At 32.5% G+C, this 13,393-nt stretch overlaps 1 protein-coding gene across 1 annotated transcript in view; it reads left to right on the top strand.

Moving 5' to 3' along the window:
- Positions 1–6,374: 6,374 nt before the first annotated feature.
- Positions 6,375–13,393, top strand: part of LOC126888888 (uncharacterized) — a 59,039-nt gene continuing 52,020 nt past the window's right edge. Inside the window, exon 1 of the mRNA XM_050657323.1 lies at positions 6,375–6,653. Coding sequence (XP_050513280.1) covers positions 6,605–6,653 — 49 coding nt within the window. The 5' untranslated portion in view covers positions 6,375–6,604. The remainder of the gene's footprint in view (positions 6,654–13,393) is intronic.

Raw genomic sequence — 13,393 nt, 5'->3', positions numbered from 1 at the left:
ATTTAGTAGGGTGTATAGTAGTCGCACTTTTTGCCAAGTATGAAAAAGATATGTCGAATGGTTTTAAAGTGCTGAGCAAAAACAGTTTTTAAATTTTTAGATAAAACACCCTGTAACTCAGTAAGGAACCACATTTTATTTAAGTGTTTTGAGCTAAATCTTCGTATTTTGAGCTAAGGTTTCTCCAGTTACTATATGGACAATTATTAATGAAACACCCTGTATATTATGGAGTTCGACCTTCATTTGGAATAATAAGTCCCAAACTTCATTATTCCATGATAAAAATCATAAATAAAGCTAAAGTAAGAAATATTTTCCAAAATTTTTTTTAATTCAGTCCAGTTTAATTTCCAAATTCTTGCCCCTTTATTAGTTTCCTCCAAAAAATAGCGCCCTCTAGCTGGCTTCAATTCTGTGTTATTAAGATCATTTATGAGTTCGATCTTTCAGTCCCAAACTTCATTATTCCATGATAAAAATCATAAACAAAGGTAAGCGAGCTCTTCCAAAATTTTCTTATATGTGTTCAGTCAAGCTTAATTTTCAAATTCTTGCCCCCTTATTGTTTCCCGCCAAAAAATAGCGCCCTCTAGCCAGCTTCACTTCTATCTTAATAAACTCATAGGGAATTTGACCTACTTATTAAAACTCTGTAATATATTCTTTTGGACTTCTGTAATTGAAAGGCTTTCGTTTATTTATAGTTGGAACCGGAAATTTATTTTGGATTTTTGATTAATTGCTGCGTTTGCTTTCATCGCTTCGGTAGCTAGGAATTTTACATTGGCGAATTTTTTAGTTGTATCAAATGTTACCACTTGTTAATAACTAGGTAATATTTATTCAAAAAATGCAAAGAGAAAATCTTAAAATCCAAAACATTTTCTTCTTCGTTTTACTTAAAATAAAAACTACTACTACTGGTCCATCTACTCCTAGTTTGGCGTCTACGTGTCGACGTCCACATGACGCGATGGCCCACATTCTCTGTGAGCAGTCGAAATCTCTTTTTTGATTACTTACTTGTATGGGTAAATCAAACTCATGTAAATAAATAATAGGTCTGGATCCCGCGTATGAAAAAAAAGTTGATTAATAGCAAGCTGAAAATTTGTTAATAGCTTAAGGGTGTCTAGTCGGACAAACTTTGATATATGGGAACACTGGAACAGGGGAAGTTTTAATTGTGGAACAGGTTAAAATTTGGAACGGTCAGACCACGAAAACGGCACATGTATTTTGTCCGACAGAACAGACTTAAACTCTCCGAACAGAGATTAAACTCTTATGCAAAAATCAGACTGCTATTTATCACCAAATGGGAGTTTTAATGAGTGGAACATGTAGAATATGTCAAATGACAGGAATTATGACAGGTGATAAATAGCAGTCTGATTTTTGCATGAGAGTTTAATCTATGTTCGGAGAGTTTAAGTCTGTTCTGTCGGACCAAATATATGTGCCGTTTTCGTGGTCTGACCGTTCCAAATTTTTAACCTGTTCCACAATTAAAACTGCCCCTGATACAGTATTCCTATATATCAAAGTTTATCCGACTAGACACCCTTAAGCTATTAACAAATTTTCAGCTTGCTATTAATCAACTTTTTTTTCATACGCGGGATCCAGACCTATAAGAGATATACGCCATTTATGTTTTCAATAAGGCAAGGCCTAATATTAAAAAAAAAAATGTGTGTACTTTGTACGCACGTAAGAAGTTATACTTCTATTATATGATTTCAACGAAATCAATATACTTTAAACAGTTTATTTATATTTAATTTAAGTATTAAACTAATTTTAATACTTACTACTTTCCAAAATTTTTTATTAAAACAATACCAAAAATTAAAAAAAATAAAAGAATAAAACACACACAAACACATTGAAAAATGCCACAAAGAAATGATTTCTGAACAATAATTGTTGCCAAAAATTTTAACTAAATACGTATTTTCTTAAAAAATATATATATATATATAATAATATACTTACAATCATAAAATTTATAAAAAAATAAAAAAATAGTAACTTGCATTGGGGATTGAACCCACTTCCCGTCGATCCCGCCGATCGAAAATCAAAGGTCTTTCCCATTGCGCCACCTTCGCGTATCTGTCATGTGGGAATATACACCAACTGAACGTTTACTTACACCATAAACTTTTGACAGTTTTTTGTGGAATTAAAGGAATATTTTGTGGAATAACAATGGTACATTCCATGTCAAATCGCTCAAGCAAAAAATTTTGGATCTCCGATTTGTCTGAAAATTGGTATATAGCTTCTGCGGGACGTAAAAATAAGATATTTAAGGTCAAAAAATATTCTTCTTCTTTTTTTCTCAAAATGTGATTTTATGCGATTTTACAGTGATTTGGTGTTTATTTAAACAAATTTGCATTTTCTGTCGTAAAGTATCAATGAAAAACATAATATTTTAATAGAAAGGACTCAAAAATGTCATTATATGGCATTATAATAAGTTATTTTGAATCAAAACAAGTTTTTGATCAAATTTTATAGTGTAAAAAACGTTAAAATACCGTTTTTTACATTTTCCTCCATTCCCAAAATACATCATCATCGATTTGGCTGAAAATTTGCCCACAGATATCCAAAAGATAGAACTTTAAGTGGTTAGAAGGATTTGAATTATATTACAATACCAAAAAAGTTACATGCAGTAATATCAGACTCAAAAGTATATATTAGTCCAGTCGGGATAGCATTTGACCTTGAATGCCGAGCTGCCCAAAATTTTATTTTTCTGATCTTTAAGGGAGTCAATAGTAGCCTAAATTTAAAATCGCGAATGAATTCCTCCGTTACGTTAGCCGCCATCTTGATTTTAAAGGAGAACTTGTTTGGCTCAATATCTCCGCCATTTTTAACTTTTGAAAATGGTAGGAACTGAAATTGTTCCAAATAAATCGTATTTACAATTATTACAATTTCTTTTTAACAATTTTTGTCGTGAGGTCGATATTTTCGAGTTAATTTTACTTACAGTAGACGCCTATATTTTTGACTATAATATTGCATGTAACTTTTTTGGTATTGTAATATAATTCAAATCCTTCTCACCACTTAAAGTCCTATGTTTTGTCTATCTGTGGGCAAATTTTCAGCCAAATCGATTATGATGTATTTTGGGAATGGAGAAAAATGTAAAAACGGTATTTTAACGTTTTCTACACTATAAAATTTGATCAAAAGCTTGTTTTGAATCAAAGTAACTTGTTATAATGCCATATAATGACATTTTTGAGTCCTTTCTATTAAAATATTATGTTTTTCATTGATACTTTACGACAGAAAATGCAAATTTGTTTAAATAAACACCAAATCACTGTAAAATCGCATAAAATATTGAGAAAAAAGAAGAAGAAGATTTTTTGACCTTAAATATCTTATTTGTACGTCCCGCAGAAGCTATATACCAATTTTCAGACAAATCGGAGGTCCAAAATTTTTTTTGCTCCAAAATTGAGTGATTTGAAATGGAATGACCCCAATATATTAGGTGAATATTGGTAGAAATTGTGATTGTAATCAAACTATGTAAATGAAAGCATTACATACTATTTTGGTAGGTTAGTAGGTTCATTTTAAATTTTCCAAATAGGTAGGTACCTATGTAATTTTTTATTAGGATACTGAAACATTTACAATTATTACGTACCTGTCGCTTTTAAAAACTATTTAAAAAGTCACTACAATTATAAACTTACTTTTTCTCTGCCATCACAACAATAAAAACTAATATACACAACATTTGTTTATCCATAATCTCCATATTGAACAATTATTGACAGATGATTTTAACACCCAATCAGATCGCGTATAACGTTTGAGCGACTAATACCATACTCTCGGTGTGCGCATGCGCCCGGGAAAATAAAAATTCACCCTCGTGCCTAAAGAAGAATAACTTCAAAAATTATCTATTTATACCATTTAGGCATAGAAAAATTATTTAAAAATAATCAGAAATGAAGTAAAACCAGAGTTAATTAAAATTGGGAAATAAAATGTGAACAAGAGTGCTTAAGAGCAATGAGAAGAAAGTATGTTAGAGAAAAATGGATGAACACTTATAACACAACAACAGCTGTTATGTTATATTCATCCATTATACAGTTACTGTATAAAGAAACACAGGTGCAAATAAAGTTGGTCAATGAAATAACAGAAACAATCATCTCAACAAAAGGCCTCAAACAGAGATGTGGTCTAGCACCTACACTTTTTAACATATATATATGTAGATCAGGCTTTGAAAAGATGGTACCTACCTATAGAAAATGTGAAACAACGGGTGGGCATACCAGTACAAGAGAATATATATTACAGGGTGTTACAGGGGTGGCCAAGCTCCTTGATAGTCCGAGCCAATTTTCAAAATTTTAAATTTTTCGCGAGCCGCAATTAAACAATTTTAAGTGTAAAAAACGTATGTATTAACTTTTTCTCAGTGTTTGCATTTGACGAATTTTAAAGTGAAATAAAATGGTTCACATCGTTTTTTCAAATATGCAATTAATTCTACAAGCAGCTTTACTAATTCAGGATACTTCGATTCTTCGACTGGGACGGCCTATGATCTTCTACCGTCTCTCAAAAAACAGCGTCTGTAATACTGTGTCTTCCTCTGATCTTATCACATGACCTGCCCATCTTATCTTAGTTTTCATATTATGTCTGATAATGTTTTCAGTAGTAATTGCACGAGAACTCTAAAATTATCGATTTGTTTCCCAAGTGACACTTTGACAGTTTTTCACGATCCGAAGGGGAGTGAAATTATGTCAAAGTGTCATGAGGACAACAAGTCGATAATAATTTTAGAGATCGAGTGTAATTCGCTAAGATTATTTCATGAATAAAACTGTCTTTTTTAATCATTTTAACTAATATTTTATTGATATCTTCACCTGAATATTTGCTAAACCTGTTTCTTGGTGTTCTTTGTGACAAGTTGTTAAATATTAACTATCATTAATGTCACTGAATGTTCATTTTTGCGTAGTAACGAAGGGCATCTGACGTAATGCTTGACGACGAGATATTATTAAAAATTATAGCTGTAATTTTTATTTCTGTAGCTTTCTATTGACTATGAATGATAACAACAATATGAAATAAAATAAGAACAGTAGAATTGGACTTTATGACAAGAAGTCTCCAAATCACCACAAAGGTATTTTATTTTTCAACATAGTTTCCTTTGAGTTCCATAATACACTTAGTCCAACGTTTCTCCAACTGTTTTATCCCTTTCGAAATACATATATGATTTGTTAAGGTCATTTTTTCAAATTTGGGAACATGAAATAGTCACTTGGGACTAAATATGGAGAATGGGGCGGATGAGGGAGCAATTCGTCACCTAATTCATAGATTTTTGAATAGAATAGAATGTAAAATGTTAGTTTTGCTTAAAATTTTGGTGCAGACTTACAGCTACATTTCAAGTAGCTTAACATATTGAATAGGTTAAGCCTGATGACGCCCAAAGACGTCATACTTTTACAAATGTCAGGTGGGCATGAAGGCTCCAGGCGTCATAATATGCAGATATGCACAACATTCGCTTAGAGTTTAGAGGTTTAGTTAGTATTTGTTTGACTTCGACTGAAACGAGTTGTATTTCTATCGAGTACGTAGATAAAAGTGTATTTAAAACGTCAGTTTAGATTCATATCATGGAACTGTGAATCTCGATCAAAACACTGCAATGTAAATGCAGCGAAAAATTGAGTTAGCACCCAGGTCGCTTTAGGCATATATCGTCACCAATGAAAGGGTTAATAAATTCTTTTAATATTATTACTGATTAATAAATAAATAAACAATTTATAAAAACATGAATTCTTTCTCCAATATAAAATTAATTATGAAAACAAATGTACCTATGTATGTATGTGTAATATTAATAAGTTCTAAATGCAAAAACAGGACAAAAAAGAGGAAAAATCCAACAAACGGACAGCCACAAGTAAACAAACCAGAAAAGTCACAAAATTGTACTTAAAATATGAAAACGTCCGCAGGCGTCTTTTGTGTACCCATGTCTTTTTACTTAATAACAGTCGGTAGCTGGTTTGTCTTTAGTTTCATGCGTTTAAGACAATGATGGTAGATAAAAAGTATGTGTTTTATCTCGCCAGGCATTAATGGCGCACGGGAAAAGAACTGTGGACTCAACTGTATCACTGGCTGCCAAACACAAACTAATTGACGCAGTTTGTTCAAATTTAGACCGGAGTCGCGTGAGAGTTGCCTGGTGACAGGAGCAGTATTGTTTTTTGTAATTAAAAGGCGAAAAATTCAAAAAGTGACGGACTTATTGACCCTCCCTCGTACATATTGGTCTTTTCTTCAAGAATAGCCAACTAAATTTTACACAACACAGAGTTCAGGCGCTCCCCTCCTTTATTTGATCCTACTCCAACGCGTTAACCGACTTTATTTCACGTTATTTTTGTCCACTTTGTCTACCCACTAGCGCAGCGCAAAGTTAAGATCTAGCCGTTCTTTCTATTTTTGAATCTGTGCTTCTGAATTTTTTCTTCCATTAAAAAAACCGCAAAAAATGGCAAAATTGGTGATTTTGTTGGCATGTGTTGCTGTATTTAATGCCGGTAAGTGACTAATAATTTTCACATTGAACTTTTTGAAAAGTAGCGCAACTGAATAGTTTTTCCGCTTACTATCTCTATATCTAGGCTATTTTTAGTCTGCTAATGGAAAAAGAAATGGTTACGATGTTCTATATATTTATTTTTGTAATACGGAAAAGATATGTTACAATATTCTATTGAGTAATATTTTTAAAAGCGAAACAGAGTTAACCATTAGTTCAAAACACCCATTTACATAAAATTCAGTTAGTTACTATAAGAACAAGAATCAGTTGTTTTTCTGTGTGTTTTTCCTTTGTCAGGAATAGTTCAACCTTGGAAAAATTTTAGTTGGATGATATCATTTGGACAGTACCGGACTTTGCCCGTATATATTAATAGTTTTATAAGTATTACTTATCTTCAATGTCGTATAATTTATACGGCTTTTTACATGTAGTTATGTGGCAATTTTTCCTTCCTTCGTAATTAATTTTTCTATCCAAAACTATTATTGGTGTTTTACGCTTTTTTCTGCATTTTTTTATTGCTGAACTGGACAGCTACATTTCCGATGGTCTACTCTTCGTCAACCATTTTTCATAAAGTTCTGAATGTAGGTCACGCCCAATTGCTCACTCCACTGTTTGTTTACCACCGCTCTTATGTCATCTACCCATCTCCTTTGAGGTCTTTTCAGGTCTTGTTGTCCCCCTTGGTTTCAATTTTAAGATTTTCCTGTCCACCTGTTATCATATCTAGCTAGGTCACCGGCTCAGTGCCATTTCATTTTTGTTCTGATCTTCGTTCTGCGTCTTATTTTTGCGCTGTTTCTAGTTTTTTAGTAGACTTCCTAGTAAGAGCTAGTAAAGTCTCCAATCTTCAACCCTTAGGTCTTAGGTACAAACCGATAGTATACACGTGTTTTTCAGGATATGGAAATGCTAATTTACCGAAAGCTGCCCATACCAGTTGTGTTCTTCTTTTAATTTCAATTCTCAATTCGGTTTTCCCAGTTTGATAACATGGTCCAGGTATCCAATCTACCTTCTTATTTAGCCCATTTCTATCCAACTTTGGACATAGGCCTTCCCCAAATCTTTCCCATTTCCGTCTGTCCTTGGCTGCGTATAAGTTAGTTCCTGCAGCTTTTACAATATCGTCCTTCCATCGCATCTGAGGTCTTCCTCTTTCTCTTCTTCCTGTCCACGGTCTCCAGTTTTGCATTTCAGCATTTCATCTTTTATCTTCCTGACTCGCATTGTGGCCCGCAAATCTCCATTTTAACCCTGTTATATGTTCAGTTACATTTTTTACTTTTGTTTTCTCTCTTATCCATTTGTTTGATTTTCTGTCTTGTTGTTTTATTCCCAACATGGATCTTTCCATTTTTCTCTGAGTTATTTCAATTTTGTTTATGTTGGCCTTTGTTAATGTCCATGTTTCTGAGCCATACGTCAGAACAGGAAGGATGCACTGGTCAAATAGACGGGTTTTTAGGTACTGTTGTATCTTTGCGCTTTTTAGTATCCATCTTAACTTTCCAAATGCTGCCCACGCCAATCGGATTCTTCTCTGTACTTTAATTGTTTGGTTCTCTTTATTAGGTTTGATTATTTGACCCAGGTATATATATTCATCAACAACCTCAATATTGACATTATTTATATAATTTACATTTATTCTGTCGTTTGTATTTGTCATGATTTTGGTTTTACTCATGTTCATTTTGAATCCTATCTTCTCCGATGCGTGCGCTAATTGAGTCAGCATTGTGGCTAGTTCTTCTTGGTTGGTTGTAATAAGGACAACATCATCGCAATATCTGAGGTGATTGAGATTCTTCCCGTTTATGTTGATACCCATATACTCCCATTCCAGTTCTTTAAAGAGGTCTTCCAGAGCTAAGGTGAAGAGTTTTGGGGATATTACATCTCCTTGTCTTATGCCTCTACGTATTTCTATTGGATTAGTTTTGTTTGTTTTATTTTCCCATTTAGTCCGTTCTTTAACGGTAAAATATTGCAAAATCTCTAAATTTTAAAGAACCGCTTGGATTGACATGAAATTTGGCATACACATAGCTAACAAGTCAAAGAAAAGAAGTGATATTGTGCCGATATGTGCTTTTGCCCTGGGGGTGGTTTTCACCCCCTCTTGGGGGTGAAAAAATATTCGTCCAAAGAAAGTCAGGAAATGGATAAACTGGCTAATTTTAAGTAACTTTTGTTCTATAGAGTTTTTTCACTAAGTCAATACTTTTCGAGTTATTTGGCAGTGAATATGTTCATTTTTTCAACAAAATAACCACGCTTTTAGACGGTTTTTTGCAAATAACTCAAATAGTAAGTATTTTGTCTAAAAAACATTCTTAGCAAAAATATAACCTGTAAAAATTTTTAGAAAATGGTGTATACATCAGGTCTCTACACCTAGTAGAAGCAGAGTTATAGCTAATGAAAAATAGGTTCATATTCGTCAAATTCCAAATGGAATATTTTAACGTGAAATTTTTGGAAAACTCATTACAACTTATTTGAAGTGTTTAAAAAAAAGCTTCATTTTTGTTTTGTAAAAAAATTTCTAGTATCAAAATTAAACAAGTTACGCTCAAAATAAAGTTAGTCCCTTTTGGTTTTAGTAAAAAAATCGAGAAAATCACCCCCTAATTAGTATCTTAAATGAACTTAATCGTTACGACTTCACAATTTTCTTGACTCGTGTATATATTGTTTATATGATCTGTAAGTTTCATCGGTTCAAAGTCCTTATTACTGAAAGGGCTGTAGTTAAAAGTGGTTGAACGAGTCACTGAACACGAATGTATGCAAATTTAGAAACACCAAATCTTAATCAGTTTTTGTCTACAGAAAAACAAAACAATACATTATATTCAGAAAAGCAAATCTAACTTTTTTTGTTTTTCGAGATTTTTGGTATCTCTAACAATTTTTAAGTTATTTTGAAGAAAAGCATATTTTTCAAAATTTAAATTTTTAAAAATTTTACTTTGAAAACAAATTTTTTTAGAAATAAGCATTTTGAATCGATGAAACATACAGATCATATAAACCCAACATAAGTAAAATAATTTGTGGAGCGGTAACGATTAATTTCATTTACGTTGCTAATTAGGGGGTGGGCTTCCCAATTTTTTTTTTTGCAAAAACAAAAGGGACCAACTTTATTTTGAGCGTAACTTGCTTAAATTTAATGCTAGAAACTTTTTGTAAAAACGGAAATAAAGCTTTTTTTAAACACTTTAAAAAAGTTTTAATGGGTTTTCCCCAAAAAGTGTTTAATTTTTTGGATATTTCACGTCGAAATATTCTATTTGAAATTTGGTGAATATGAATCTATTTTTCATTGGCTATAACTCTGGTTCTACAAGATCCAGAGACCTAACACGTACACCATTTTTTTTTACTTTTTATAAGATATATTTTTGCTAAGAACGTCTTTTTCGACAAAATCCTTACTTTTTGAGTTATTTGCGAAAAACCGTCTAAAAATGTGGTTATTTTGTTGAAAAATGAACATATTCACTCGCAAATAACTCGAAAAGTGTTGACTTGGCGAAAAAGCTCTATAGAACAAAAGTTATTTAAAATTAGTCAGTTTACCCATTTCCGGACTTATTTTGGACATATATTTTTTCACCCCCAGGAGGGGGTGAAAGTCAACCCCAGGGCAAAAGCACACATCGGCACAATATCACTTTTTTTCTTTGACATGTAAGCTATACGTGTGCCAAATTTCATGTCAATCCAAGCGGTTCTTTAAAATTTAGAGCAAAAACCGTGAAATAATGGACTAATTCGACTGTCATGCAAACTAAAACAGCAACTATGACAGTCGAATGGGATATCTACCTAGACTTCAACATTTTCTATGGTACTGTTTTGTATTATATTTGGCTGGTTCTGGCTCATTATTTTTGTTTACTGTAGTTCATTTTTAAGCCTACGGTCCCGGAAACTTCATTTCTTCTTCTTTTTCTTCTTCTTCTTCTTCTTCTTCTTCTTCTTTATAAGTAATAATTCTGCTTGTTCATTGGTGGATTGATATCTCTATGAAAGGTTGTCACTCCACCTTTGACTTTCAGCGTGTTTCCAATTCTTCTCAGTACTCTCATACTCTGCCGTTTCCAATAGTCTTTGTGTTGTGGCTGTATCGAGTCTTGTTTCTGATGCATTATGTCATTATTGGTCTTACACTTGCTTTATAAATTCTTGACTTCATCTCAGTGTTGATATATCGGTTTCGCCATATAGTGTTATTAAGTCATCCTGTCAGTCTATTTGCTTTTTGTACTTGATTTCTCACTTCTTTTTCCAGGTCTCGTAGCTTGACAATGTAATTCCAATATATTCTATTTCCATTACTTGTTCAATACTGATACCATCAATCTCCACTTTACATCTGATTACTTTTTACTGACTACTGTTCTTTACTGACTACTATTTTTTAGTTTTCTGAGGTGAAATTGTCATATTGAATTATTTTGCTTTTATGTAAAATCTGTGGACTAATCTTTGCAGACTATCTTCATCTTGGGCTATCAATATTGCCTGGTCTGCGTAACAGAGTATTTTTACCTCTTGGTTTCGCATTCTGTATCCTCTTCCTTTGTTGACGCTTGTGATGATTTTATCCATGATTAAATTGAACAGCATAGGACTTAATGAGTCTCCCTATCTTATCCCGCTGCTTATGTCTATAGCTTCTGTAAGTTGTCCATCTATTCTAACTTCCATTTTGTTGCTTTGGTAAATGTTTTCAATAGTTTTTATGATATCTATAATAGGGGGACTTCTCTATTATACAGAGGATGAATTACATCTTCGAATATTATTCTGTCAAATAATGTTCTCTTCAAGTTAATTGTTGATTTAAGACACTTCATTCAATTGTTGTAATATTTCACTTAATTCTTGTATATTATCTGCTATTAAAAATATGTCCAGCTTTATTTGTATGGTAGCATTTTCATATAAATTTTTAATTACGTTTGTGTATCTTGAATCTATACGTGCGTGTTCTAGAGATTCAATCACAGCCCATAATTTGGAGTCGAATACTATTTGAAAATCCACAAACGTCATATGAATTGGAACGTTATACTCTGTACATTTTTCTATTAATGTTCTTAAGGTGTGCCGGTATTTCTTCTAAGCAGGTGTTAATTATAATTCGTTTAGTACGTTGTTTTTGTGGTTGTGCTTGTACCAAGTATAATTTGGTGTAGAATTTTTCTGTGGCCTTGCTTATTTCCTATCGATCACGAACGTTGACGTTTTTAGTATATACTCCAACACCAAATTGTTCTATATGGTACACATAATCTTCAAAAAAAAAGTCACACCATCTTGAGCATCGGGTTTGGGGGGAGAGGGGGAGAAATCGGTAAATTCGTAGTTTTTTACGTTTATCGTCAATATTTCTAAAACTATGCGGTTTAACATGAACGACCTTCTATACAAGAATGTTCTACATTAAATAAATTTGAAATAAAAAAGGTCCTATGCATAATCCTTCTAAAATGAAAGATTCAAAAGTTACGGAGGTAGTATAGTATAATTGGTCCAAAAAAGGCCTAACCCAGACATCCAAAGTAAAAGTTTTCCTTCAACACCAAATTGTTCTATATGGTCCACATATTGTTCAGTAAAAAGTTACACCATTTTGAGCATCCGGTTTGGAGGGGAGATGGGGGAAAAGTCGGTAAATTAGTAGTTTTTTTTACGTTTTTCGTCAATATTTCTAAAACTATGCTTTAGCAAAAACAATGTTTCTATACAAAAATGTTCTACGTGAAATTTAAAACAAAAAAGGTCCTATACATAATTATTATAAAATCAACGGTTCCAGAGTTACTGAGGGTAAAAAGTGAAAAAAATCATCATCAATTGCCCAGATAATATAAAAAGTATCGAAAACCTCCACTTTTCACCCTCCGTAACTCTGGAACCGTTGATTTTATAACAATTATGTATAGAACCTTTTTTGTTTTAAATTTTATGTAGAACATTTTTGTATAGACCATTGTTTACGCTAAAGCATAGTTTTAGAAATATTGACGAAAAACGTAAAGAAACTACTAATTTACCGACTTCTCCCCCATCTCCCCCCCCCCAAACCGGACGCTCAAAATGGTGTAACTTTTTACTGAACAATATGTGGACCATATAGAACAAAATTTGTTGTTGGAGGAAAACTTTTACTTTAGATGTCTGAGTTAGGTCTTTTTTGGACCAATTATACACTATACTACCTCCGTAACTTTGGAACCGTTCATTTTAGAAGGATTATGCATCGGACCTTTTTTATTGCAAATTTAATGTAGAACATTTTTGTATAGAAGTTTGTTCATGCTAAACCGCATAGCTTTAGAAGTATTGACGAAAAACCTAAACAACTACGAATTTACCTATTTCTCCCCCCTCTCCACCCCAAACCCGACGCTCAAAATAGTGTGACTTTTTTCTGAACATTATAATGGACCATAATATAGAACAATTTGGTATTGGAGGATAACTTTCACTTTGGATGTCTGGGTTATGCCATTATTTGGATCAATTATATCATACAATATAGTATTTTCAGTCTCCAAAAGGTTATCACCTACATTTGAGAAAAGATTGATTTTACATAAACAATAATATATTATTATTATGATATTAAATCATGCAATGTGTTTTAATAATATTATCTATTACAAAAACATACGTTATCAAAAGGAGTGAGATGTAATGGGACCC

This window comes from Diabrotica virgifera, chromosome 7, assembly GCF_917563875.1.
Source record: "Diabrotica virgifera virgifera chromosome 7, PGI_DIABVI_V3a".
Lineage (NCBI taxonomy): Eukaryota > Metazoa > Arthropoda > Insecta > Coleoptera > Chrysomelidae > Diabrotica > Diabrotica virgifera.
The sequence above is the reverse complement of the archived record's forward strand: the minus strand, read 5'-3'. Positions and strand labels throughout refer to the sequence as shown.